The 27,133-nt window shown below is 45.2% G+C and overlaps 3 protein-coding genes across 3 annotated transcripts; all 3 read left to right on the forward strand.

Moving 5' to 3' along the window:
- The first annotated feature begins 3,493 nt into the window (after nt 1-3,493).
- Nucleotides 3,494-6,033, forward strand: LOC140701693 (procathepsin L-like). Its single transcript, XM_072978165.2, has 4 exons — nt 3,494-3,547; nt 3,894-4,022; nt 4,540-4,662; nt 5,474-6,033. Exons 1-4 carry the CDS (start codon nt 3,545-3,547, stop codon nt 5,726-5,728), a joined length of 510 nt encoding a protein of 169 aa, XP_072834266.2. The 5' UTR covers nt 3,494-3,544; the 3' UTR covers nt 5,729-6,033.
- Nucleotides 6,034-6,683: 650 nt separating this feature from the next.
- On the forward strand, nt 6,684-9,612 carry LOC140701782 (procathepsin L-like; the record flags this gene model as incomplete). The annotated part of the gene is made up of 4 exons (XM_072978770.2): nt 6,684-6,929; nt 7,658-7,826; nt 8,238-8,346; nt 9,364-9,612. Coding segments are annotated over 4 exons (621 nt in total), but the record flags the coding sequence as incomplete, so codon positions are not given.
- Nucleotides 9,613-14,253: 4,641 nt separating this feature from the next.
- On the forward strand, nt 14,254-23,035 carry LOC140701783 (procathepsin L-like). Its single transcript, XM_072978771.2, has 6 exons — nt 14,254-14,309; nt 18,322-18,640; nt 20,918-21,046; nt 21,567-21,680; nt 22,292-22,447; nt 22,883-23,035. Exons 1-6 carry the CDS (start codon nt 14,254-14,256, stop codon nt 23,033-23,035), a joined length of 927 nt encoding a protein of 308 aa, XP_072834872.2.
- Nucleotides 23,036-27,133: the final 4,098 nt, after the last annotated feature.

A 27,133-nucleotide genomic window follows, 5' to 3' on the forward strand; every position in this document is an offset into this window, starting at 1 on the left:
CCAGTAACTCCATAAATCCTCTGTGGGTCTTTACTGCAGCATAAAATTCTCATCTAACTGAGAACAGAAGCTCCCAGAAACATGGTAACCCCTAAAACAGAAAATCTGCAGATTTGTAGATGGATGGATGCTAATTCTAGGTCACACCTTTGTTTCCGCTATGGGATGTTTTCAAAGTGCCTGTGTTGTTCAAGATGTTCCTTATCTCCACCCACCAAGTTTTCTTGCCCTAGCAGGATTTGAATGCAGGTCTCTTAATCCTGGTTGGAGAGCCGATCCACTAAACCATCCTGACTAGAAACAGAGGTAGGTGGACTCTTTCATTGATTGCTAACAAAGTGGAATGGGCTTAAGAGATGAATGTTGTGGTTTTTAAGGTGCCAGGCCCTAAAACTGTTTTTAAACCTTTTTGTACAATTGCTGACTTATCTTGCATCCCACTGCTAAACCCAATATATAACCATTTATGACCTTAAAATCATTTAAATATGACCAATTAAACTGAAAACATTTTACTATTTTTCTGAAATTAGTGCCCAGTTTTTAAAAAAATCCATGCTTCTACCTCCGCATTAAAATAATGAAAATTTTTCTTCTTCTTCACTTCCAATCAAGAAGGGCTAGTATGGAAGGAATTACATGAGCATCTTGAGAAGAAAATGGTCAAATCTGGGTAAGTTTTTGTCAACAGCAGAAGAAGATCACATGCCTCTTAGGGCCATCAAACTCAGAGACTCTTCTGTTGTCCACCAGTAGCTCGGAAAACCCAGTTGGGCATAAGAAGAGGCGACAGGAACCAATCTGAAAAAAAGCTAACGTATCTGGAGAAAATTCTGGCTCAAATTCATTCAGATTTTGCATCCAGTCCACTGAGAATGTTCCTTATTTTGCAAAGTTGTTGAATCACCCAGGTGACATGGCCGTACTCTACAGTTGATCACAATTTTTTTTCAGCCACTTCCCCCTTTCCTCACTTTCACAATTTCTAGGCCATCACTAGTTCCAGTCATGTAGTTTTAAGCCGGAATCATAGTTTGTTGAATAACACATAGCCATTTTAATAAACAATTTTTCCTCCATTTGAAATCATCTTATCTACATCAGGAGAGCTGCTTCGTATCTATTCGGCCACTCAGTCTAAACCAGGTGCATGTCAGATGGAGTTTTTTTTTTAATAAAGGAGTTTAAACCCCTTGGCTGCCTTAGTCATGTATGAAGCAGCATCGATGACATAGAGGAAGACGTTTCCCCTTTTTTACACCAGCCAGCCAGAGGAGTTTCACAGAATTATCAAAGACCATAACAACAGTGGAATTGTTTAGTTTTGTAGAGTTTTACATGTTAGAATAAACACTTCGCCAGGCTCATCACACTTCAGAGTGCTAATAAAAACATTAGTTCCATATCGTCTGTTTACATTGCTTGCATCTATTGAAACCACACAGGTTTATTTTACAGCCTTCTGAGGATCGATCCATCTCACCCATTTGCTGGCTCGTCAGGAGGGTTGCCAACAACGAAACGGTGACCAAAATATAATGCTTACTACAAAATTAGGCATAAATATAACATAACTAACATGTTAAAAAAGTAGCATGCCAATAAAGGTTTCTGTACTGTACTGTTAAAAAAGTCAGAAGATGACTTTCCAGGCAAAATAAAAACAATATACTCCTGACCAGATTACTCATCATAAATGTGTTTAAACTTACTTGTAAGTTCAAATATAGGTTGCAGGGAGGAAAAATGACATGTCACAGAAATCTTTTGTTGAATCAAAAGGTCTCCGTTGACACGAGCCTCTGAATTTCACCCAACTGCATTGAATTATAATGTTTGGGTTCTCATTTGTATGAGATGAAAAAAAAATTGTGAGATGTTTCGAATGCCATGTTTGGGAGAAAGGTGAAAGGATAAACCAATTGATCGACAGATTAGTGAATTGATTTGTTTGATTGATTAGCTGCTTTAGGTGGCGAGGGCCAGAGAAAGCTAGAAAGCTTTCCAGGAAGGTTAAGCCGTGGGAGTTAAGCTGTGAGGAACAAACAACGTCAGGAACGTGGCTAGATCTCAGCGAGGTCCAGCCTCCGACCCACAAGTGATGTGGCTCAAGCTTCGATGGGGTTTATTTGCGTTCACTCAAGATAATCGCAGGCAAAGCAGCGATCTTTCCCCGAGATGACATTTGGTATCAAGAAATGATGCAAATTGGTTTTGTTTTAGAAAAAGAGCAGGCGGCTCGGCCGCCTTGTCTGATAAAAAGCTTTATCGGGTGGGACGATTCATGTGCCGTGTTCTCTCTGAACCCCTGGATGAGCCGGTGCTGGGAATCAGGACCTTCTCCCCCTCCTTAGCGAATCTTCTGAAGATTCATTAAGACACAGAAGCCCTTCTGGATCTTAGAAGAGACAGTTAGAAACATGGCAACATCCGCAAAAGGAAAAAAAACTAAAAACAGCATTTCTTAGTAGACTGGGTGGATGGATGGTGGTTCTATGCCTCTGTGAAAGGTGGTGTGCCTGTTAACTCCATAAATCTTTCGTGCCTATGTATTATAGCATGCAATTCCCATCCAACTGGGAATAAGAGCCTCGTGGCCCAGTGGTTAAAATGCTGTACTGCAGCTAAAACTGTGCTCACGACCTGGGGTTCAAATCCCAGGTAGCCGGCTCAAGGTTGACTCAGCCTTCCATCCTTCCGAGGTCAGTAAAATGAGTACCCAGCTTCCTGGGGGGGGGGGCAATGTGTAGCCTGTATAATGAAATTGTAAACCGCCCGGAGAGTGCTTGAACTGCTACGGGACGGTATATAAGTCCAAAAATAAATAAATAAAAATAAATAAATAAACTGGGAGCAGAGGCACCCAGAAACATGGCAACTCCCCACTGAATAATCCTGCGTCCCCATTTAGTCCCGATCAAGGGAGACTCCCCCAATCAACTCTGAGGATACGTAGATCAAAATGCATGTCAATCCCATTGACTCAACGGCTCTCCTCTCGTGGACCTGAGCCACTGAATATAACCCCGTGGTGCTGATTTATAACTTTTGTGTTCATTTTATGCCTCTTGGTGTGAGGCTTCAAATGCCCGCTTTGGGAGAAAGGTGGAAGGAGAAACTATGGTAATGGATTGGTTGACTTAATTAATCAACCTGATTGCCCAAGTGGGTCAAGGCCAGAAAAAGATCTAACGCTTTCAGGGAAAGTGGCCGGATGGAGGGAGTTAAGCAACAAGAAACAGTTGACCTCAGGAATGTGGCTAGATCTCAGTGAGGTCTAGGGCTGGACCCACAAGTGATGCGGTTTAAGCTTTCGGGGAAGGTTCTGAGTTCAGGAAGATAACCTCAGGAAAATGAGCAATCTTTCCCCGAGATGACCTTTGGTACCAAGAAATGATGCAAACGGGATTCATTGGAAAAAAAAAAGAGGGAGGGACTCGGCCGTCTTTGCCCTATAAAAGGGACCTCCTGGTCTCCCCGATCAGACGCTTCCCTTGGAGGTCCGGAGGAAGAACCTTTAAGCAATTAAGGACCCCCGTTCTTCATGGTAAGGTCTATCATCTGGTTATTTTCTCCAGGTGAGGTAGAAAGAGACCTCATCGTTTCAGGTGAAATGTTGGGTGGGTAGTCATAATGATGATGATTATGATGATGATGATGTGCCCTCAAGTCAATTCTGACAAGTTAGGGGACAAGATTGCTTAAACTTTAAAGGAACGGGTGCTGGCAGATGCACCCTCAAGCTGAAATTCAAACGATCATGGATTTGCAGGAGGGCGTTGGGGGGGGAAATCAGGCCTCTCTGGCTATCGGGGTTGGGAAGATGAGTCATCGGGGGCTCCAGGTAAAGGATTCTGCCCCGAATCCTGATGGGCTCCTGCTGCTTTCTGCAGGTGAAGATGATGCCCTTCCTGGGGCCGTCTGTGCTGATGGCACTCCTGACAGTGTCGGCAGCCCTGGATCCAGCACTGGACACGGCCTGGGAGGACTGGAAGAGTCTCCACGGAAAAGCATACCTGGAGGTGAGCTCCCCACCCTCGCCCCACCGTAAGGCCTGGGAAGTCCAGAGGTCGGACTACACTGCCCATCATCCCCAGACAAAACATGAGGCCTGCTTTTCCCTTTCCTCCTTTACAAAGGAGACCTCCATACTGTGGAGAAACTGTAGAGCAACAGATACTCTCTAACTACAATACGTATCATCCCTGCCAGCTGCACCATGTCACCTGGGAGTGATGGGCACTGGAGTTCAACGTCATCCACAGAATACCTGAGCTTCCCTGAGCCCTGTTTTATTGGGAAAGAAATGGATTTATAGGTATATAAGAAGGTCTGCCTTAGAATCACAGAAGGGTAGAAAGGGATCCCCGAGGGTCATCTATACAGACCCCCCTCACCAATGCTGGGCGTCCACAGCTAAGGCTTCCCTCTCAGCTGGTTTATTGGGGTTGCTCTGTGCCTTCAAGTTGCTTCCGAGTTATTTTTGTTCCTTTAAAATCCATCCTCGTGTTTGAGCTTAATCCGGTTTCTTCCTGGCAGGGGGAAGAGTTTTCCCGCAGAGCCATCTGGGAGGAGAACCTGAGGATGATTGAGCAGCATAACTGGGAGGCCTCCCAGGGGAAACACACCTACCGGCTGGGCATGAACCACTTTGGCGACCTGGTGAGCACCCCCGATCTTGCACAAAGACCCCCTTTTCCTGCTCAGGAAATTATGGTTCACGTCCATGTTGATGCTTCCGACTCCACTCGCTTGATGGTTATTCTAGTTAGTTTAGAGCCAAACTATCCGTGGCTTTTGTTTTTATCTAAGCCACAGAGGTCAGACGTCGGGGACCGCTTTGCAGGGGTGTAAGCAGAGTTTGCATGGCTGCTATTTAGTTGACGAGAAGAATTTTGGCCCAACTTCTTAAGAACCGAAAAAGATGATAGAGGGCCGTACATATAATAAATAACACAGAGCAGCCTCTGTCTGCAGCTTGGAGTCTAAAATTTCACAACTCAGAACCTTCTTCAGGAAACTTTGGGGTAAAAACATTTTAAACAGAGAAACAAAGCAGTAGGACAACACCCAACTTTTCTCTACTGAGTGAAGCCTTGTCGTAGAGAGGGCCCCTCGAGGTCATTTAGCCCACCCCTTGCGCTATGTGGAAATCTTGTAATGCCAGCAGAGCCAGAAGAGACCGCTTCTGCTTCCATTTTTCCAGCAAAGAAGGATTGTGAGCATTCCCCACCTCCTTGGGTAGACTGCCCTCCCTCTGAGGATGATGGTTTCTGTAATGCTGGAACCAAACCCACCTGTCCCCTCCCCCTCGGGCTCTTTGGGTATTTCCCCTGCCCTCTGTAGCCCCCCAAAAGCCAGGCTTGGCCGTCTCCTCCTCCCGGGTTCTCCGGAGGGGCGGAAGCCGGCGCTCGCCAGGGCGAGCAGAAACAGGGAGACTGGCGACCCACCTCTGCTTCTTTCCCCTTTCCAGACAAACGAGGAGTTCAACCAGAGGATGAGCTGCCTCCTGCCCAACCAGGTCAGACCAGCTGAAGGGAACGTGAGTTGGTTCCACACATCGGCCAACGAACAGGTCCCCAAAAGTGTGGACTGGCGGAAGGAAGGTTACGTCACGCGGGTGAAGGACCAGGTGAGTCCGGGAGATATTCCCATTAAAGCTAAAGAGATAAACTCTGCAAAGGGTCTTTGTGAGATGCTCTCTAGTGCTTCACCACTTGAAGGATGAACGACCTATGGAGTATCGACCTTCAAAACACCCTGTTCTTCTTTGTCCTGCTCAGGTTTTGCAAAATGAAAGCCTGTGGCTTCCTTTAAGAGAGTCGGTCCATCGCACCATAAATTACAAGATTAAAAAACAAACAGTAAGAAATTAGAACCCATTAACTAATCATACAATAAGAATGTTTAAAAATCCATCCATCCATCCATTATTAAAACAAATTATTACCCTATGATAAATTAATGGATTTTATTTTCTTACTCTTTGCGTTAATTAATTAATAAAAGAGCAAAATATCAGGATTTCAAAAATATTATTGGGAGAAAAAAAGATAGAGTCATGGTTATGACGTCTTATGCAACTGCTAATACAACAATCATTAAAATCCAGTAATTAATTTATAATAATAATTGTAAATCATTTAAAAACATTTAAATCATACTTAGAAAAAGCAACCACACCCAGATAAACCAGCCTCCAGGGGCTCAGCCCCCTTCAGCCCCCGATGGATTAATAATTTAATAATCATTAAAAACTCTATCTATTAATTATACTACAATTATGGAAACTCCATTGGTTAAACTATAATAATAAAAATTCCTTTAATTCATGATATCATAAGAATTAAAACTCCATTAAGTGTACAATAGGAATTGAAACTTCATTCAGATTACAAGTATTAAAATTCTATTAATTACACAATAATAATTAAAGCTATGAATTTATTCTATCCTAATTATTCAAAACACGGAAGAACTTTAGAAACAGCTTGAGGAAAAAAATTAAGCCAGCGTTTCGGGACTCAGATCAGAGTCTGGACCTTGGGAGCCGCTCGGCTTCTCAAGGGATCCTTCCTGGTTGTCTGGATTTGGACCCTTCAGAGCGAATTTTGGATCCTTTCTGGCTGAGCCGGATCTCAGCTTGTTCACGAGAGGTTCCTGGTTTCTAATTTTTTCCTCCTCATTTTTATTTCCTTCCACAGGGTCAATGTGGGTCCTCCTGGGCCTTCAGCGCCACGGGGGCTCTGGAACACTTGCATTTCAAGGAAACCCGCCAACGGGTCTCCTTGAGCGAGCAGAACCTCGTGGATTGCTCGTGGAATCAGGGCAACCGCGGGTGCCAAAGTGGATCGCCCATATTGGCTTTCGAATACGTCCGCCAGAACGGGGGCCTCAATTTGGAGAAGGACTACCCCTATGAAGGGAGGGTAAGAGCCCTGAGCAGCTCTATGAATCTTTATGGCACGGGTGGATCAGAGCACATCCACCAGGATGGGGTCCCTGCGCACCAAGAGTGACGCCCCTGCGAGGTAGGCCAGGCCAGCCCAGCCCAGCCCCCTTCCTGGACCTTTCTGGGCACGTCTGGAAGACGCCTTCATGATGGCAAAGGTCTCTCGCGTCCCTCTTTGACCACCTTGGTTTCCTTCAGAGATGCTGGGTTGCATCTCCCATCATCCTTCTTTTTGGCTGATGGGAGTTGTTGTCCATGGTAGAGGTGGGGGACCGCTGTCCTAGGCAAGGGGCAGGCAGGGAGACCGATCCTTCCTGCTCCTTCTAAGCGTGGAGGATGGGATAACGTGTCATTCGTCCCAGAGAATCCACAGATAGCCTCTCGTTAAAACAGGGGGTTCCTTACGAGTTAAAGGAGGGCTGATTGTCATGGCGAAAAAAAGGAAAGCGTGGCTCACCCCCTGGGCCTTGACAGTGAGCCAGCTTTCTTCTGCGGCAGGACGTCGGGAGGGGAGCCCAAGCGTTGCGTCCCAGCGTGTGCTCGGGCACGAGGTTCTGCCGGAGTCGCGTCTCTAGAACATCAGCAGGATTTCAGTTTCTAAAGACCGGCTCTCTCGGGCCACCCCGGGGATCCCTTTAGATGAGAGATCTGAATGTGATGATTCCGTATCCCTGGGCAAGAAATTCAAATCTGAGTCTATTTCAGGATGACCAAAGGTGTCGTTCCAAGCGCGAGAACGCCGTGGGCCAATGTGCATCGTTGAAGTACGTGAAGTTGGGGGACGAGAAGGCGCTGGAGAAAGCCGTGGCCACCGTTGGCCCCATGGCTGTGGCCATCGACGCCAGGTCTTCGGGGTTCCAGTTCTATAAATCAGGTGAGGTTCGCTTCAACGGAGGGCCGGGTCATCTCAGGGAGAACTCCAGGGCACCCCGAGAAGAATGGGATGGGGAACCGCTTCTCGACCTGGAAAACCCTTAAAAAAAAGGGTTACCGTAAGTCAGAATTAACTTTACAGTTCATGGCTGATATTAATAACAAGAACTCAACAGAGCCATACACTTGCTCCAGCGGTTTATAAATGGTAATGGCCAATGGCTGTTACTTCCAAAGTCGCAGCTTGAATTCCCAGCCTCGGGCCTGTTGTGCGTATGACCGGGAATGAGAGCAGCCCTTAATTCATCAATAGCAGTTTGTTGTTAGGGCTGATTCTGTTACACTGGAGTGTGACTCTTTAGTAAAAAATTGTCGTTATGTCATACCATCATCCTCTCCATCTTCCACCCAGGAATCTTGTCATGCCCTTGGGGGGGTGACAAGCTGACCCAAGCCGTGCTGGCGGTCGGCTACGACAAGGCAGGCTACAATGGGAAAGATTACTGGATTCTGAAAAACAGGTGAGACGGTGCCCAAGCCAGTCAAGCGGATGGGGGCCCCCGGATACGAAAGTGTCGCGGAGGGGACCTGGGGACAAGCCAGGGCTGGCCAGAAAAGCTGGGAGTTTTAGTCACAAGGATTTCGACCATGGGTGGTGGTGGTGGTGGTTATTATTATTTGCATAACACCCAGTGCCAGTTAGAGGGTCAGACCAGGATTCGGGAGACCCGGAGTCTGGTGCTCACCACCAAATTCGCCAAGTGACACAGTGGGTTTCTCCGTCTCCCTGGTGAACCGGTGCCAGGAATCGTAATCCTCTAACCATCCTTGGCTAATGTTCTTGTGTGCTATTTTATGCAGTTTATTCTATTTATACACTGCCTTTTCTCCCTGAAGAGCCAGGGAGCATCCGTGGGGCTTGTCCTCCCTGCTGTAGGTTGCAGAGTTTAAATTTAGGTGAAATTCCTCTAGCAGCACAGCAGATGTCCAGAGGATCCCAGGGCAGAATAGCTTCAGGTTCTCCCCTGATTAGCCCACCCCTTGTCTTCCCATGAGCTGGCACTTACAGTCTCCGTCACTCCCTCTGAGACGTGAGGTGAACAAAAAGCTTTGCTGGCTTCCAGTTCTGATCCAGCAGCAAAACTAACAGAATGTGGCTGCTTTCAGCCACAAGCCCCCCCCCCCCCGAAACTCACTGCTTCAGAGAGGGGGACTACAGAGAGGGGGAAAGCTCAAAAGGAGAGAGGCGGGGCTCCCTTTGAATGAGAGGACAGAGAGAATGATTGGTTGCTGCTGGAGAGATTGACAGGCAGCCCAGCCAAACCTGCTAAAGGCAGCATGCGAGGTTGCAATGACTCCAACCTTTTTCCTTCTCCACCACCCTTTAAGGCAGACCAGGCTGAGAAAGAAGGAGAGGACCAAAGTTCACCAGGGAACTCCACAGCCCATTCCAACCACTACTCCCTCCTGCCTAGGGAGGGTCATGAATGATGATATTTTCTTCTTTTTCTCTGTTTCTTCTTCCCGTCTCCCCACAGCTGGTCTGAATACTGGGGCGACAAGGGCTACCTGTATCTGGAGAAAGGATCCAACCACTGCGGTGTAGCCAACGACGCAAGCTACCCTGTCTTGTAACCCCCCCCCTTGGAGGGTGTGGGGTGGCCGGATCTCTCCTTCCAGAACATTCTGTTGCCCGGCTTCAGACCATCCCACCCACTCTTTGGAAATGTGCCCATAAATACCAAGTTGCTTCTGGCTGAACAATAAACTGATCTGATTTCAAAGTTTTCGTCACTGATTATCTCATGCTCTGTCTGTCCTTTTTAACCCGTTTTCCTTTCCTTCGACTCATCGCAGAAGTGCAAAACAGGGTATTCCTGGAGGCACCTGGATTAAATTAAATAAATGAATGTATTGTCTAAAAATATAAATGAATGTTCTCAGCTTAACACCAGGAAGGGACCTGGAGAAACCCTTAGGGTGACTCCATCCATCCATGCAAATTTATTTAGATCTTAGTTGAATGATTGGGGGGTGGGAATTGGCCTGATTTTCTTTCCAGCCTGTTGAAATGTCCTATAAGATTCACAGCAATTTAAGGGCCTAATAAAGTTATTAACACAGACACAAACACTGGGGGTTTTTTTCTGCCGTGTCTGCAAACAGTATTCAGACCCACCACAAAAATACAACAAATATTACGGTCAGCAAAGGACAGAAGGGACCCCCTCATCACTGCAGGAGTATACCGGATACCTTGCAGCTGTGGACAGGTATATATTGGAACCACAAAATGCAGCATTCACACCAGAATCAAAGAACATGAGAGACACTGCAGACTAAAAAAAACACAGAAAAATCAGCAGTAGCTGTACATGCCCTAAAACAAGCTGGACATGAAATTCTTTTTCAAAATGCTGAAGTACTGGACAACACTAGCAATCATGTTAGACTGCACATGGAAGCCATTTAAATCCATAAACACAGCAGAGCTTCAAGAAAAAAGAGGAAAGTCTAAAACTTAATACGACCTGGCTGCCAGCACTGGAAAATACAGCATGCAAAAAGGTCAACGAACTCTACCCAGCCACAAGGACCAGGGATCATTGCACACAAAAAAACAGCTAAAGACACCCATCAACCAGTGACAGATAATCTCTCCTCCCTTATCACAACAATACATCCACAACAACAACAAGAAGAAGAACACCACGTGGATCACCATCATCACCCTATCCCCTGAAAAGGACAAAAGCTGTTCCCACAGCTATAAATACTCAACCACCCAACAAACAGCAACAGAGCATGGACAGAGTTCCTACTCCTGTTCCTCTGACGATGCCCGCCACAGAGACTGGCGAAACGTCAGGAAGAACAACCTTCAGAACACGGCCAAAGAGCCCGAAAAACCCACAACAACCAAGGCCATGAATTATTTGTAGCTCTTTATTGTTGCCTCTAACTCCCATTTAAGAAGGAGCGGAGCCGCCTAGAAACATGGCAAACTCCAGCAAACCTGGGGATGAAACGATTAAATTTAGTAGATGGATGAATGGATGGATCTCAGTTATCCGTTTTCTTCCATGACGGGGTCTCAAACAGAGACTCCCAGAATCGACTCTGAATATAGACCAAAAGATGGACACCTATCCCCTTGTCCCGTCCTCCTTCGCTCTCATTTCCTCTCCTAGAAGTTTAAGGGATTGAACCTTATTGGATTGAGTTAGCATGTTTGCGTTCATCGTTGTATCTGAATATTTTAAGTCTTCCTGTGACGCTTCCAAGCTTATGTTTGGGAGAAAGGGGGAAAGATAAACTAATTGATTGGTCAATTAATAAACCAACCCGTTTGTCCAAGAGAGCGAGGGCGAGGGAAAGATGGAAAGCTTTCAGGGGAGGTGTCCAGATGGGGGAACTGAGCCATCAGAAACCTTGGGAACGTGGCTAGATCTCAGTGATATCCCGGGTAGGACCCAAAGGGATGTGGTTAAAGCTTTGAGCAACGAGTGGGTTGCGAGTTCAGGAAGATAACAAAAAGGAGGGATCTTTCAGCAAGATGACATTGGGTCATAGAAATGATGTACGCTCAGTTCATTTCAGAAAAAGAAGGGGGGACTTGGACACTTTGCACAATAAAAAGCATAATTGGGTGGCAAGATTCACGATTCATTTGGGTTGACTGCATGTCCGTGGTCTGTGAAGGCCTGTCCATCCTGAATCTCAACCTTCACCCAAGGGTCATCCACATCCCTGAACCCATCGCTGGGAGGCATCCCCGGGCAGGTGTTGAGTAACTTATTGTCCACATCTTCCATTTATACGTCGGCAATAATGGGAGACACCAGGTGACACACGGATGGATGGATGGATGGATGGATGGATGGATGGATGGATGGATGGATGGATGGATGGATGGATGGATGGATGGATGGATGGGTGGGTGGATGGGTGGACGGACGGACGGACGGACGGACGGACGGGTGGGTGGGTGGATGGGTGGGTGGGTGGGTGGGTGGATGGATGGTGTTTCTAAGTCTCTGTAGACAGTGGCATGCCAGTAAAGCCACAAATCCTTTGTGACTCTATTACAGCATAATATTGAGAGTAAAGGCACCCAGAAAAAGGGCTCCTATCATTGACATAAGCTCCTGAATTTAGCCTGATGGCTTTGAATGATAACTGCTGTGTTCTTATTTGGATCTGAAGGTTTTCTTTTAAATCTTGGCGAGATGCTTCAAATCCCATGTTTGTGAGAAAGGTGGGAGCACAAACTAATTGGTCGGTCAATTAATTAATCTACCAGATTGCCCAGAAAGCATTGTAAAGATTTCTGGGAAGGCTGGACAAGAGGGAGGTAAGCCAAGAGAAAAATTTGAGCCCAAGCATGCGGCTAGATCTCAGTGATATCCAGGGTGGGACCCGCCAGGGATGTGGTTCAGGCTTTGGGTGGGGCAGGTTCTGAGTTCAGGAAGATAACACTGGGCAAAAGAGAGATCTTCCCCCAGGATAACATTGGTGATGAAGAAATGGAAGAAATTGGATTAATTTTAGAAAAAGAGGGAGGGACCCCTTTTTTCCTATATAAGGGTTTCCCCCCTGATTCTATACCAGTGATTGACTATTTTTATTTTCTTCAATAAACCAGTTTTTGTTTTGAAAAGAAACTTTGGTGGCAGCGAGTTTTTAAAGTGAAGTAGCAACCACCCTGTGAGGTTTGAGGGTGGCTGTTACAATAAATTGGTGCCCAGCGTGTGGGATACGTGTGATCCAGTGAAGCCTTGTGTGGAAAGGTGCCCAGAGCAGGGGTCTTTAGTCAGGGACGTCTGAGCAGAAGCATTGTAAGCTACCCCCAGTCTCCAAGAAGATTCAGGGGAGCCGGAGATAGAGAGATTCCAGAGATTAGACAGTCCTTATGAGCTAAGATGAGCCCAAATCTCAGCCAGGCCCTGTACTAATTCTCTTTCCTCAAGTCCATCCCCTTTGTTAAGAAAAAGCAAGAAAACACAGACAATCCATGAGAACACTCAGGTAAAATCTGGGCTCAATATGGTAGCAAAATATTCGCGGCCAAATTAATTAGGCTATCCTGTTCAAGAGACCAATGCATGCAATCCAATTCATTACTGATTTATTAAGAAATATAGTTCAAAATAGAATTCAGAGTATAGCAAAGTAAATCAGATAGTAACATTTCCATGACAAGTCAGATAGACCACCCCACAAACTCAGATAGACCACCCCACTAAGAAAAATAAAATAATAAATGCATACTAAGCTAGAATAATGCATAGGCATAGTCATTCTTACGTATCCAGTGACTTCATAGTCCATCAGGAAAGGATAGAGTCCAGTTGTAGTCCAAAAGTCCAAGTTGGGAAAAAGGCTTCATTCAGAAGTTATAATCCATTTTGGGAAAAACAGCTCGACTCTGTCTTTCTCAGCCAAATGCCATTTTCTCCCCCTTCTCTCTCCCCCTTCTTCTTCCCAGAATGACCTCTTAGGAACACCCCTTCTGGTGTCTTATCCCACCTTACTTTCCCATGAGAGTTTTGCAGGTGCAAGGGTTTGTTATGACTACAAGGAATTCAGCTCTCTAGCAACTAGATAAGACGGAGAGCTAGGCCTCTTGAAAACAGCATGTAAAATTTCCTGCTACAGACACAGACCTAAACTCAATATGGATGCTATTGAGACAATCTTATGACTACAAAACCCATTCTAATAACCATAAAAGCACATATCATTACAAGCGTGGGTAACTTCCTAGGACTTTTCTCACGGGGGAGAAAGTCTAGTAGGAGGGCGCGGAAGCTTCAGATTGGGGCAAAGACAGGGAAGCTCTGTGGTGACCATTTCTGTTGAGAGTTGCCCAAAGCAAAAGCTGTGGCAGATTGGCTGGCTTGTCCTGAGTTTGGGGAAAACTCTGAGAGGACAAAGTGGAGCCAGGGACAGTGAGGCTGAGGGAACTCAAAAGCAGCTGAACCTTGGACAAGGGGAAGCTGTGTGTGTGTTTGAGACTTGGTGCCTGAGGCAGAAAGGAAAATTCTGTTTTGGCGGGAGGCCTAGCTGGAGGCTGAAGCCTGGTAACAGTAGCTAGCTTGCCAGTGCTGGTAGAGCAGCAACTTTATAACAGACTCACTGACAGGAAAAAAGTGTACCTTTTAAAATCAAGGCTTGTAAGTGGGAACAGAAGCCTGAGGGAAGGAAAATGCCCTTGACTAGGGGAAAGAAGGCTGAGCAAGTGCTTTACGAGATGGCAACTGGGTCAGATAGTGAGGATGGGGACGTTGAGGAAGGATTTACCTCAGCTCAGGAGGGAGAGGCCTCAAGAGAATTCAGAAAGTTACTACTTGTGGGGGTGCATCTCCTGTATCTAACTTGTGCACCACTCCCAAATTAGTGGAGGCCTCACTGAGATATATGCGGAGATGCCAATTGAATTAATCAAAGATTACCCTGAATTCAAAAAGTTAGTGTTTGCCAGGTATAGCATAAACGCAGAACATCTGAGGCAAAAATTCAGATCACTAACTAAGAAACCTGATGAATCCTACTCACAATTGGGGCAAACTTGTCCAGATGTTTAGAAAAATGGCTGTTGCAAGAGGGGGTTCAGACAATTCAGCAGCTGAAGGATATTATAGGATTAGAACAGTTTTATTCCCTCTTACATGCTGAACTAAAATATTTGGTCAAGGACAAGAAACTCCAGAATTTGAAACAGGCAGGGGAGATTGCTGATTTCATTTCCCAGATACAAAAAAACAGCTTTTCTGAGGAGAAAAGTGTGAGGAAAAATTGGGAGGATTCTAATAAATATCCTAGACCTAGAGGACAAGTTAAAGACCAGCAGAGGGTTGGCGACCATTTTGTGGGAAAAGCCTCAGAACAGAGCCAAGCCAGAGGGCAAAATTTGGAGGGAAAAGTAGTAAAAGGGGCTGGAAATAATCAATGGAATGTTCAGACCTGCTTCAACTGTAACGAAAAAGGGCACATTGCGTCCCAGTGTGGTAAAAGCAGAGAAAATAGAGAATTTTTACCACAGAAAGTAAATGTAAGCAAGCCTAAAGCTGTTTTCTGTGTCCAGCAGGGACAAGTTGATACAATAGGTGAGCAGTCAGTAGCCATGGCAACGCCAGCAGAGCTATCTTCTCCAGACGATGAGAGTGAATCTAGTATTCCTTTGGCTGAGATCAGGCACTGCTTTTTGATTAGAATGGATCACCAATTATTTGAAACGGCTGGGGACAATATTTGTATTTTAGATAACAACTACATGGCTCTGAAAGATTCCTGCTCACAGGTGACCTTATGTCATCCAGATATTGTACCACACAAATACAAATTACCAGAAGGGCACATGGCAGTGAAAGGAATAGGACAAGAAACTATTATCTTGCCTGTGGCTGAAGTACCAATTTGATATCGGGGATGGCAGGGAAATTGGCATGTAGGAATTTCCTCACAGCTGCCATCAGCTGTTTTAATTGGTACAGTCCTCTCTGAGCATGTTAAGAGAGTTCTGGTTATAACACGTTCACAACATGAGCAGACAGAGACAGCTGAGGAAAAGAGTGACAGTCGGGAGAAGAAATGACTGACAATAGAAACACAGCAGAGATATTTACACTTGATATGCCACAACACAATACTTTTTCACAAGAACAACAAGCAGACCCCACATTAAGAAGCTGCTTTGAGAAACTGTCTGGAATACAGTTAACCCCTGAAACACCTGAAAGATTTCACATTAAGCAGGGATTACTGTACAGAGAAACACTGGTAAACCCCTCAAAAGGGGGAGAAGATATTCAAAAGCAGTTGGTAGTGCCTGTAAAATACCACCAGATGATATTAGAAAGGGGACATTCTGACATATTTGCTGCACAACTAGGGATCAATAAAACCAAACAAAGAATAACGCAAAATTTCTATTGGCCAGAGATAGGGAAGCATATTAAAAGTTTCTGCCAGAGTTGTGATATTTACCAGAGACAAGGTAATAACCAGGTTAGAACAAAGGCAAAGTTGTGCCCATTATCTCTATCCTATTTCAATGTATTGGCATGGATAATATAGGGCTGTTGCCTAGAGTCACAAAAAGGGGAAACAGAATTATCCTATGGTGGACCATGCCACACGATACCCAGAGGCTGTTCCTCTTGGTAATGTTGAGACTCATGCAGTGGCTGATGCCATGCTGAGTTGTATGGGTCGAATGGGTTTTGCTTCAGAGATGGTGACTGACCTGGGTGTAAGCTACCCCCGTCTCCAAGGAGATAAAGGAGAGCCGGGAACAGAGAGATTCCAGAGATAAGTCAGTCCTTATGTAGCTAAGATGAGCCCAAACCTCAGCCAGGCCCTGCACTAAATCTCTTTCCTCAAGTCTATCCCCTTTGTTAGGAGCCTCGTGGCGCAGTGGTTAAAATGCTGTACTGCAGCTAAAACTGTGCTCACGACCTGGGGTTCAAATCCCAGGTAGCCGGCTCAAGGTTGACTCAGCCTTCCATCCTTCCGAGGTCGGTAAAATGAGTACCCAGCTTGCTGGGGGGGGGGCAATGTGTAGCCTGTATAATTAAAAATTGTAAACCGCCCGGAGAGTGCTTGTAGCGCTATGGGGCGGTATATAAGTCCAATAAATAAATAAATAAATAAATAAATAAAAGGCAAGAAACACAGACAATCCATGAGTTAATACTCAGGTAAAATCTGGGCTCTATGGTAGCAAAATACTCGTGGCCAATTAGTTAGGCTATTCTGTTCAAGAGACCAATGCATGGAATCTTATTAATTGCTGCTTTATTAAGAAATATAGTTCTAAATAGAATTCAGTTTATTGCAAAGTAAATCAGTTAGTAAGATTTCCATACCAAGTCAAATAGATTACCCCACAAACTCCAGCTAAGAAAAATAAAACAAGAAATGCATACTAAGCTAGAATAAAGCATAGGCTTAGTCATTCTTCTCTTAAAGAAAAGGTATTCTTACGTATCCAGTGACTCCATAGTCCATAGTCCATAAGGAAAGGTAGAGTCCAATTGTAATCCAAGAGTCCATGTTGGGAAAAAAGCTTCATTCAGAAGTTATAATCCATTTTGGGAAAAACGGCACTTCTCTGTCTTTCTTAGCCAAACACCATTTTACAACTCTCTTCCCCCTTCTTCTTCCTCCACAGGATGACCTATTAGGAACACCCCCTAGTGTCTTGTCCCGCCTTAACTTCTCATGAGAATTTCAGTTTTTATCTCATTTGTGACTGGTTTATTATGACTACGAGAGTCTCACTCTCCAGCTCTCTTAGCAACCAGATAAGGCGGAGAACTAGGCCTCTTTGAAAGCAGCATGTAAAATTCCTACTACAGACACAGACCTTAATTCAATATGGATGCTATTAAGACAATCTTATTGACTACATAAACCATTCCAATAACCATAAAAACACATATCATTACACCTCGGGACTCATGCAGAGACTATGGCAAATGTGTGGTATCGGGCACTTAGATACTTCTCCATATCATCTGCAGTCTGGCGGGTTGGCAGAGAAATTTGATGGTACCCTGAGGCGCATGGTTAGGGCCTATTCTGATGAAAACCTTAATAATTGGGACCAGAGATTACAGTTACTGTTATATGCATATAGATCAGTACCCCAGGACAGTACAGGGTTCGGTACGTTTGAATTGATGTTTGGAAGAAAGCTGAAAGGACCCCTTGATTTAGTTAGAAAGAACTGGGAGCTAATAAAAGATGATTTTGAGAACGTAATCTCGTTTTTAGACACCCTGAAAAGAGATTTAGATCTAGCAGCTGGCAAGGAGGACCAGAGGGAAGCTAGTACCTTGACAGATGGTACAACACTAACCTCTGATTACCCTGAGAAATTTGTGACTGACAGAGATTGGATATATGGAGATGGAGTGCAGTTAATAAAGCATGTTCAGAGTGCTTTCACACTTACACTTTCACCAGGAGGCCAGGAATCACCCTCTGCGGCTGAAATTGTTACAGTATCAGAGCCTGCAGAGAGATGTTTCCATGGTTACTCAGCTGAGGAGTGTGGTTGGAGCTGATCTAGTGCTTGTGAGAGCCTCAACTAAAGTTGGTTTAACTCAAGAGCAGCTAAATAAATTAAAATCTGTGGTTACAAAGTACCAACATGTTTTCCCTAACAAGCACGGGTTAGCCAAAGGAGTGGTGCACAAGTTAGATACAGGAGATGCACCCCCACAAGTAGTAACTCCATATAGAGACACTGGGCCATATGTTGACAAAGTGCTGCAAAGATTAAAGGCAGTAGGGCTAACAGTGAAAGCAAGCAAATGCCAGCTGGGTAGCCCTGAAAAGAAGTACTTAGGTCATGTGGTAGGGGGAGGTGTAATCAAACCCCTGGAAGCAAAAGTATATGCAATAAGTAGTTGGCCTAGACCCACCACCAAGAAGAAAGTTAGATCTTTTCTTGGGCTGGTAGGCTACTATAGGAGATTTATCCCTAGGTTCCGCGAGATCGCAGTGCCACTGACGGAACAGACGCGCAAGAAGAGTGCTGACAACATCCAGTGGTCCAGTAGCTGCGAGGAGGCGTTTGGGAAGCTGAAGGAGGCGTTACTCACCGACCCTGTGTTGCGTGCTCCGGATCTTGATCGTGAGTTTACCGTCTTCACAGATGCGTCCAACTCCGGGTTAGGAGCTGTGCTGTGCCAGAGTGACGACTGCGGAGACCTTCATCCGGTTGCCTACCTGAGCAAGAAGCTACAAAAAGAGGAGAGACACCTGTCCACCTGCGAGAAGGAGGGTCTTGCCATTTTGTCTGCGGTCCAGAAACTGAAACTGTATAATTGGGGGAGACATTTCATCCTCTGTAGTGATCACTCCCCACTGTTGTGGCTAAAGACTATGAAGGCCAGCAACAGTAAACTGATGAGGTGGGCTTGGATATTGCAGGACTTCGACTTTGAGGGTTGAGTGGTCAAAGGGACTCAGAACTGTGCTGCAGATGCCCTTTCTAGACGACCCGATGACTGAAGATGGAAAAGAAAACTTGGACTCTAAGAATGGTTTAAAGTGATTATAAGTTTCATAAAGGTGATTAATGTAAAGTTGATAAAGTTAATGAAAATTAATTATAATGTATAAAGTATAAGTTAAAGTATATTGTTTGGAGTTAATAAAATGCTTAGAGTATAAGAAATGATAGATGTTTAAAGTGTTTAAAGTAATATGGAGTGAAATTGTTATAATGTATGACTTTCTTCTATTGAACTGTTCTATATTTTGGTAAGTGTGAATGTAATATGAAGGTAATGTAATTGTTATGTATTGCTCCTCGTTGTTTTTGGAGAAAAGCACTTTAGCTTTTCCCCACAAAACAACTTATTAAGGGGGGAGGTATTGTAACGGGCAGCCATAGCTTCACCTGTCCGTCACAGCGAGGAGGGAAATCTCAGCCAATGAGAGGACGGAGGGTGGTGCAGAGGTGGGAGGAGCTGTGATATATAAGGTGTGTGTGAGGCGCGAGTAGAGGAGATTAGAGATTGGAGTTTTGAGCTGAGGGTTGAAAGTGATTGTTAGTGAGAGAGCCTGTCAGTGGAGAGGAGTCTGTGTGTGCCAGTGATTTAGTAAAAGTGATTGAATTATTGATTCTATACCATTGATTGACTATTTTTATTTTCTGTAATCAATAAACCAGTTTTTGTTTTGAAAAGAAACTTTGGTGGCAGTGAGTTTTTAAAGTGAAGTAGCAACCACCCTGTGAGGTTTGAGGGTGGCTGTTACAATGACGGAGAAAATGATGATGTGCTATCCACTTAGTTCTCCCTTATCAAGGTTTTCAAGAGAAAAAAAATATTCAGAAGTGGTTCCCCTTTCCCTTCTTCTGGGTGGGTGCAGCTGGGCCCCCAAGGCCACCCAGGGTGGCTCTTCTCCCCCCCCGGGAGGGTACACAGTGGGGGATTCGAACTCCCAACTCAGAGGTCAAAACCCCTGAACTATCCAGACAGCAGAACCGGCGAGCCAAGTCAGGGGACGAGATCCTTTCAAATGTGTGTGTTTGGGGCTCATAAACAGACCTTCAAACTGGATTTCTATCAAGGGAGAGACAGGAGGGGGTTGCAGGATGTGTTCCCCGGTATCTATTAACGAACCCCTATCCACCAGAGCAATCAGCAGGGCTGTCAATAGACATGGGGGCACCATCCTTCCATCCAACTTTCTGCCCCTATTGCCGTGGGCCTGAGTTCCCACCAAGACAGGCCAGATAGGGTCCTCTCTCCAAGGAAGAAAAAGCTCTGGCTGTCAATGCTGGACCTGAAGAAGGGCAGGAGAGGCTGACGGTTTCAAATCGAAATCTGCTAGTTCTCCTCCTGGTTCCTGTCCAGCCAACGGTGGGGATGATGGGATTCAGAGTTCTCAGTCTTGGTTCATTTTGGAAACTAAGAAATGTCAAAGGGTTAGCGAGAACATCCGGGGAATATCGGGGGGGGGGGTTTACAGGAAAATATTTCTGCCCCAATTCCTGCTGTGTTACTTCATCCCACCCTTTTAGATCAATTTATGCGGAAAGAGGGAGGCGGCGTGTGTTTTTCACATCAATCTTTTCCCCAGGTCAAACTGAGAAATTCCCACATCGGGTCCTACAAACAATCCTGGCTTGAGCAGGCTGAGGTCCCTGGCTGCAGAGCAAAAGGTTGAGAGTTCGAATCCGCCCCCCCACACACACACACTGAGCTGCCTTGATAGGGGCTGGACTGGATGATCCGGAGGGCCCCGTCTAGCACTGCCATTCTAAGATTATGATGATGAAGAAGATAGGCAACCCTTTGAGCCTCCATCTCAAAGGAAGAAGAGCAGGTCGGGGGGGGGGGGTGGTCAAGGGATCAGGTTTCGGTCTTGCAGGACCTTCCCAGCCTGAGGATGTTTATTGACAAAAGAGCATCCAGCATCTTGGACAGGACTGTGAAAGTTTGGACCAAAACCAAGGACGGAGACAAGGCCACCCCCATCACATGCCATTCGCTCTTGACATTTGAGTGGCCATGTTTTCAACTATGGGTGACGTGGCTGCTACCGTGAGATTGTTCTGTCCTTCTGCAGGCGAAGATGATGCCCCTCCTAGGGCCGTCGGTGCTGGTGGCGCTCCTGAAGTTGTCTGCAGCCCTGGATCCGGCCCTGGACATGGCCTGGGAGGGCTGGAAGGGTCTCCATGGGAAAGCATACTTGGAGGTGAGCTCCCCACCCTGGCCCCACCGTCAGGCCCAGGAAGCAACCTGGGGGTCGGCTCTGTTAGGAGCTGTAAACGAAGTGCCCCTGCTTCCTCCCTCCCATCATCCCCAGACAAAACAGGAGACCTGCCTTCCCTTTTCCTCCCTTACAAAGGAGACCTTCATACTGTGGAGAAACTGTAGAGCAACAGGTACTCTCTAACAACGATACCTATCATCCCTGCCAGCTGCACCATGTCACCTGGAACTGATGGGCACTGGAGTCCAACGCCATCCGCAGAACCCCTGAGCTTTCCTGAGCCCTGTTTTATTGGGAAGGAAGTGGATTTATAGGTATATAAGAAGGCCTGCCTTAGAATCACAGAAGGGCAGAAACGGACCCCCCAGGGTCATCTAGACAGACCCCCCTCACCAATGCTGGGCGTCCACAGCTAAGGCTTCCCTCTCAGCTGGTTTATTGGGGTTGCTCTGTGCCGTCAAGTTGCTTCCGAGTTAGGGTGACCCTTTGTTTCCTTAAAGAGGCTTCCCACAGAGCCGTCTGGGAGGAGAACCTGAGGATGATTGAGCAGCATAACTGGGAGGCCTCCCTGGGGAAACACACCTACTGGCTGGGCATGAACCACTTTGGCGACCTGGCGAGCACCCCCGATCTTCAACAGAGACCCCCTTTTTCCTGCTCAGGAAATGTGGGTCACATCTGATGGATGGTCTCCGTTTGAGTAGACCCACAGAATCGGAGCCTGATGCCTCCATCTCCATTCGCTTAAGGGGTGTGCGAGCAAGTTTCAATCCAGTTGAAATTACCGCTGTCCATGTTTTAATCTAAGCAAAAGAGGAAAGAGGTCTGGACTGCTTTGCAGGAGTGTAAGTAGGATTTTCACTGCTGTTGTTTAATTTATTTCGAAGTATTTTCGTTCAGCTCCTAAAGTCAGAGGAGAAGAGAGGGGCTCACATATAACAAATTAAACAAGGCAACCTCTGTCTATGGTTTGCATTCTGAAACTTGACAAGACTTGGTGGCTTCAGTTTCATGTTTTTCTGTGTGTCCGCTCTGGGTTTTCATCCAAGGTTCTTTTCCTGCTTGCCTAATGTTTAATGTTTAAAGCCTCCCATCCCCTCTCCCTGGGGCCCTTTTGGGTTCTCCCCCTGCCCTCTGGAGCCCCCCAAAGTCAGTCTCCTCCTCCCGGGTTCTCCAGAGGGGCAGAAGCCGGCTGGCGACTCACCTCTGCTTCTTTCCTCTTTCCAGACAAACGAGGAGTTCAACCAGATGTACGGCTTCCTGCCCGACGAGGTCGAACCAACCATGGGGAACGTAAGTTTCTTCCACGAATTGGCCACCGAGGAGGTCCCCAAAAACGTGGACTGGCGGGAGAAAGGTTACGTTACACGGGTGAAGAACCAGGTGAGTCTGGACTCCGGGAGAGAGGCGTCCTGTTAAAGTTGAAGACATCAACCTTGCAACGGTTTTCATTAGATGCTCCCAAGCAATTTCCTACTTAACGGTGATGTTGTGAAATAGCAGCCTTCAAAACATCATGCCCATAACAGCCTGGCTCAGCTCTTGAAAACTCAAGCCTGTGGGTTCCTTTACAAAATCAATCCACCACAGCAGAAATTGCAGGATCACGCTTAGGAAACAAACCAGCATTCTGGGACTCAGATCAGAGTCTGGACCTTGGGAGCTGCTCGGCTTCTCAAGGGATCCTTCCTGGTCTTCTGGATTCGGACCCTTCAGAGCGGATTTCGGATCCTTTCTGGCTGAGCCGGATCAGAGCTGGCTCACGAGAAGTTCCTGGTTTCTAATTTTTTCCCCTCCTTTTTAAATTTCCTGCCACAGGGTAAATGTGGGTCCTGCTGGGCCTTCAGCGCTACCAGGGCGCTGGAAAGCTTCCATTTCAAGAAACACAAGAATCTGGTCTCCTTCAGCGAGCAGAACCTGCTGGATTGCTCCCAAAAACAGGGCAAGAACGGGTGCAAAGGTGGATGTTAAGGGAGTGTGCGTCTGTGACTTTATCTTGTCTCTCGCAGAGTAAAGCGCAGATAAACGAACACAACAGCTTCTTCTTTCCAGCAGTGTATTTACAAAATATATACAGGATATACATACATACAGCACTTCAGTGGCTCAGTATTCAAACCAGCAGCATGACATGCAGACATCAGTATACAGGAGAAGAGAGAGACTGTACAGTGTTCATTTCTTAAATATAATTCTGGTATCAGTCTGATCCAATCCCGTCTGAGGTGACCTCATGCACACAGGTGTGGCAATCTTCATATTGCAGTGGATTGCATCAGCCAGGGATGAAGGAATGACGTCATCTTATTCTTGTTCTGCACACACACATATTATGTTCAGGCTATATAAAAATTATATACCTTAACACTCCTCCTAATTTTTAAATTGCCTGAACCCATTACGCATTCCCAATACATCTATACACATTTCATGTTTTTGAGCACACAACGGTTTAGTCAATATGTCTGCAATATTTTCTTCAGTTTTGCAATATTCTAATTCAATTAGTTTTCCTTTTACAGCTTCCCTTACGTTATGATATTTAATATCAACATGTTTGCTCCTGTTTTTTACTCTATCTGTTTTGGCCATTTGTATACAAGTGGTATTATCTTCCATTACTTTTATTGCATTATCTGTTTTACACTTTAAGTCTTTTGTTAATTGTTTGTACCAAATTAATTCAGAGCATAAATCTGACAATGCAGCAAACTCTGCTTCAGAAGTTGAGATTGCTACAGAATTTTGCTTTCGTGATTTCCAACCAACTATATTACTTCCAAATTTTATGACAAATCCAGTCATAGATTTTCTGTCTTTTTCATCGTTGGCCCAGTCACTATCCACATAAGCTGACAGTTTTAAATTTTTTGATGGTTGCAAAGTTATATGATAATTATATGTTCCCTTTAGGTATCAAAAATCCTTTTTAATCCTTGCCAGTGTATTTCACTAGGTTTTTCTATATATCTACTGAGTATGTTTACTGACGCCGCTATGTCCGGGCGCGTCCAGTTCGCTAGATACATTAGACTCCCTATTGCTGAGTGATATAATTCTTTGTTTTCAAAATCTTTACTTATTTCATCTTCCTTTTGAAAATCCACTGTCATGGGAGTACTCACATTCTTGCACTCTCCCATACAATATTTTTCTAACATTTGTTTTATTTTGTGTTCTTGACTTAATTCAAGTCCATGTTCTGTTTTCTTTATTTGTACACCCAGATAATACTTAATACCTTATGCTCTGCTGGTAGTTTGGTTTCAGTGAACACTTGATGTTCCTCCATGGACTTCATCTCCTCCTCCATGGCCTCTAACCACTTATTCTTCTCATAATCAGGAAGCTTCAAAACATCTTTAGAGTTTCTGGGCTCAATATAAACATTACACACTGTAATACCACCCACTCCATATCTGTTGGGTGGCACACCTTTATTTGCCCTCTGGGACCTTCTGGGACCATGTGAATTTGTGTGTGTTTCTATCTGACTACTTGTGTGTGCTTCCTCCTCTTCGTGTCCTTCCTCATCACTACCTTCTTTTTCTTCTTCTTCTTCATCATCTGTAGTAGCTCCTCCTTCTTCTTCATCAGCACAGGACTCCACGCCTTGCTTATGTGTTCCTGTCTGTCTTAATTGACTCTTTCTTTCGTGTAGAGGGATGTATAACTGTGAGTTTGCGTGTACTTGGTCCCAGTTTTCCCCTTCATTAAAACTGGCTGACCTAGAGATTATCACACTTCTATCCCCATCAAAAAACCGGTATGCCTTTGAATTGGGTTCATACCCTACAAATGTCATTTTTCTTGTTTTATTTTTACCTTTTCTTCTGAGTTGTTTCGGGATATGCACCCATGCCGTGCCTCCAAACACCCTCAAATATTTTAAACATGGTTTCTTACCGTATAACATGAAATATGGTGTGTCATCTATCGAGGAAGAATAAATTCTGTTAATCAAAAAGTTAGAGGTTAGTATCGCTTCACTCCACAGACCGTGACGCAACCCAGAGTCTGCCAACAATGCATTTTTCATCTCTTGTAACACTCTGTTCCGTCTCTCAGCAACACCATTCTGAAATGGGCTATATGGGCTCGTTTTTCTATGTCTAATTCCCAGACTTTCTAACCATCTTTGAAACCTAGTGTTTGTAAACTCCGTACCTCGATCCGTTTGCAACTGCGCCACCTTGTGGCCAAATCTCCTCTCTACTGAAAACAACCATTTTCTAAATGTTTCAAACACTTCTGTTTTAGATTTTAGTGTAGAACAATAAGAAAACCTTGTAAAATCATCCACTAGAACCATTGCATATTTCGCTCCTCCTAATGATGGAGGAAATGGTCCCATTAAATCTGCATGAACTAATTCAAATGGCCTGGTTGTGACTCTGTCACTTTTCCTCCCTTTTGGGGCCACATTCGTTTTGCTTCTTTTACAGACATCACAGTCCAAGTAATTTTTGCATTCCTTTATGTTTATATCCCTGGCAAAATGTTCCATTTTCTGTAATGATCTAAAATTTACATGACCCAGCCTCCTATGCAATAAATGTATACAGTTATCATGTTGTGGTTTGTTTGTATGTATCATATGTGCACTTTCATGTGTCTGGCTCTTTAACATGTACAGATTGTTTTCTTGCTTAACTTTTGCAACTATTTTACCACTTTTCTTAATTATACACTCCTGTTTCTCAAAAGTGACAGTGAACCCTTGCTCAGCCAACGCTGATACACTTATTATATTAAACGACAATTCAGGAGCGTAAAATACCCCACTTATCTCAGTTTTCAACAAAGGAATGTAAACAGTTCCTTGTCCTTCGACGGCCGTCTCTTGTGAATTTGCCATCATCACACTTCTGAGGCTGGTTTCATCTAAAAGACAAAACAAATCTTTGTTATTAGTCAAGTGCCCTACAGCGCCAGAGTCGATCAGCCACTCCACTGCTTTTGTCTTGCTGTGAACCTTGTCCCTCGTTCCTCTGGTAACCAAGGAGACCGGCCTCATGTCGTCTCTTTGTTGAAACCGTTTGGAGACTTTCTTTCTACTGTCTCTGTTGCTTGGAAGACTTCCGCTTTTGTCACAGTTCCGTTGCAGGTGATTGGTGGATCCGCAGAGGAAACAGGCTTTCGTCATCATCACTCTTCCTCTTTGTTCTCCGTCTGCCCGCCTCCTGGGCACGCTGCCATCAGAGTATCTCTTTCTCTCGTGGTCAGCACGCACGTGGCTTGCTTTTTTGTTCAGCATTCTTTGTTTTAAATGCTGTTCCTCCTGCAGAATTCGGTTCGTCACATATTCTTCTGAAAGCTCTGTTTCTGGCATGCTTTCCAAACTTGTTACCAGCATGGAGTAATCATCATTCAGAGAACTTAGCAAAATATACACGCGCTGTTCCTGAGGGAAGACAACATTCATTAATTGCAGTTGATTAAACATGTCCTTCATATTCTTTAAGTGTTCCGAAGCACACCCATCCAGTTTCATCCTGCATTGGAACAACCTCCTGGTAAGAGAAATATTTGTGCCTGTCGTCTCCCTCTGATAAATGCCTTTTAGTTTATCCCAAACTGCTTTTGCTGTTGTCAGTCCTTGAATGTGGGTCAGAAGCGAATCTTCAATGGCCAAAATGATCGTGGCTAAAGCTCTCTCATGCTCTGCCTCTTCCTCCTCACTGGGCTGCGCTGGGGGGGCTCTAACATAACACCACAGAGATTCCTTCCTCAGCAACATCTCGGCTTTGACTGCCCATGTTCTATAGTTATTTTCATTCAGTCTATTTATGGCCAGGCCACCTATATTTCCTCCCGTGCTGTATGCCATCCTTGCAGCTCTCTGTATCCTTCCCTTCCCCGGGTTTACAGACGAACTGGTTTCTGACTCACTATCACTGCTGCTTAGGCTCTCCTCCTCTTTCATTTACTCACCACCTCCCGTTTGCAGCGCAGCGGAACGTTGCTGGGCCCATAACCTCTGTTAAGGGAGTGTGCGTCTGTGACTTTATCTTGTCTCTCGCAGAGTAAAGCGCAGATAAACGAACACAACAGCTTCTTCTTTCCAGC

Source organism: Pogona vitticeps, chromosome 7 (genome assembly GCF_051106095.1).
Source record: "Pogona vitticeps strain Pit_001003342236 chromosome 7, PviZW2.1, whole genome shotgun sequence".
NCBI lineage: Eukaryota > Metazoa > Chordata > Lepidosauria > Squamata > Agamidae > Pogona > Pogona vitticeps.

Coding starts and splice junctions, on each gene's coding strand:
- LOC140701693 (XM_072978165.2), top strand. Junction 4,023..4,539: donor ACGGAAAAGCATACCTGGAG/GTGAGCTCCCCA, acceptor TCTTCCTGGCAG/GGGGAAGAGTTTTCCCGCAG. Junction 4,663..5,473: donor TGAACCACTTTGGCGACCTG/GTGAGCACCCCC, acceptor TCCCCTTTCCAG/ACAAACGAGGAGTTCAACCA.
- LOC140701783 (XM_072978771.2), top strand. CDS start 14,254: ATGCCAATTGAATTAATCAAAGATTACCCTGAATTCAAAAAGTTAGTG. Junction 18,641..20,917: donor GTCTTGCCATTTTGTCTGCG/GTCCAGAAACTG, acceptor GTCCTTCTGCAG/GCGAAGATGATGCCCCTCCT. Junction 21,681..22,291: donor TGAACCACTTTGGCGACCTG/GCGAGCACCCCC, acceptor TCCTCTTTCCAG/ACAAACGAGGAGTTCAACCA.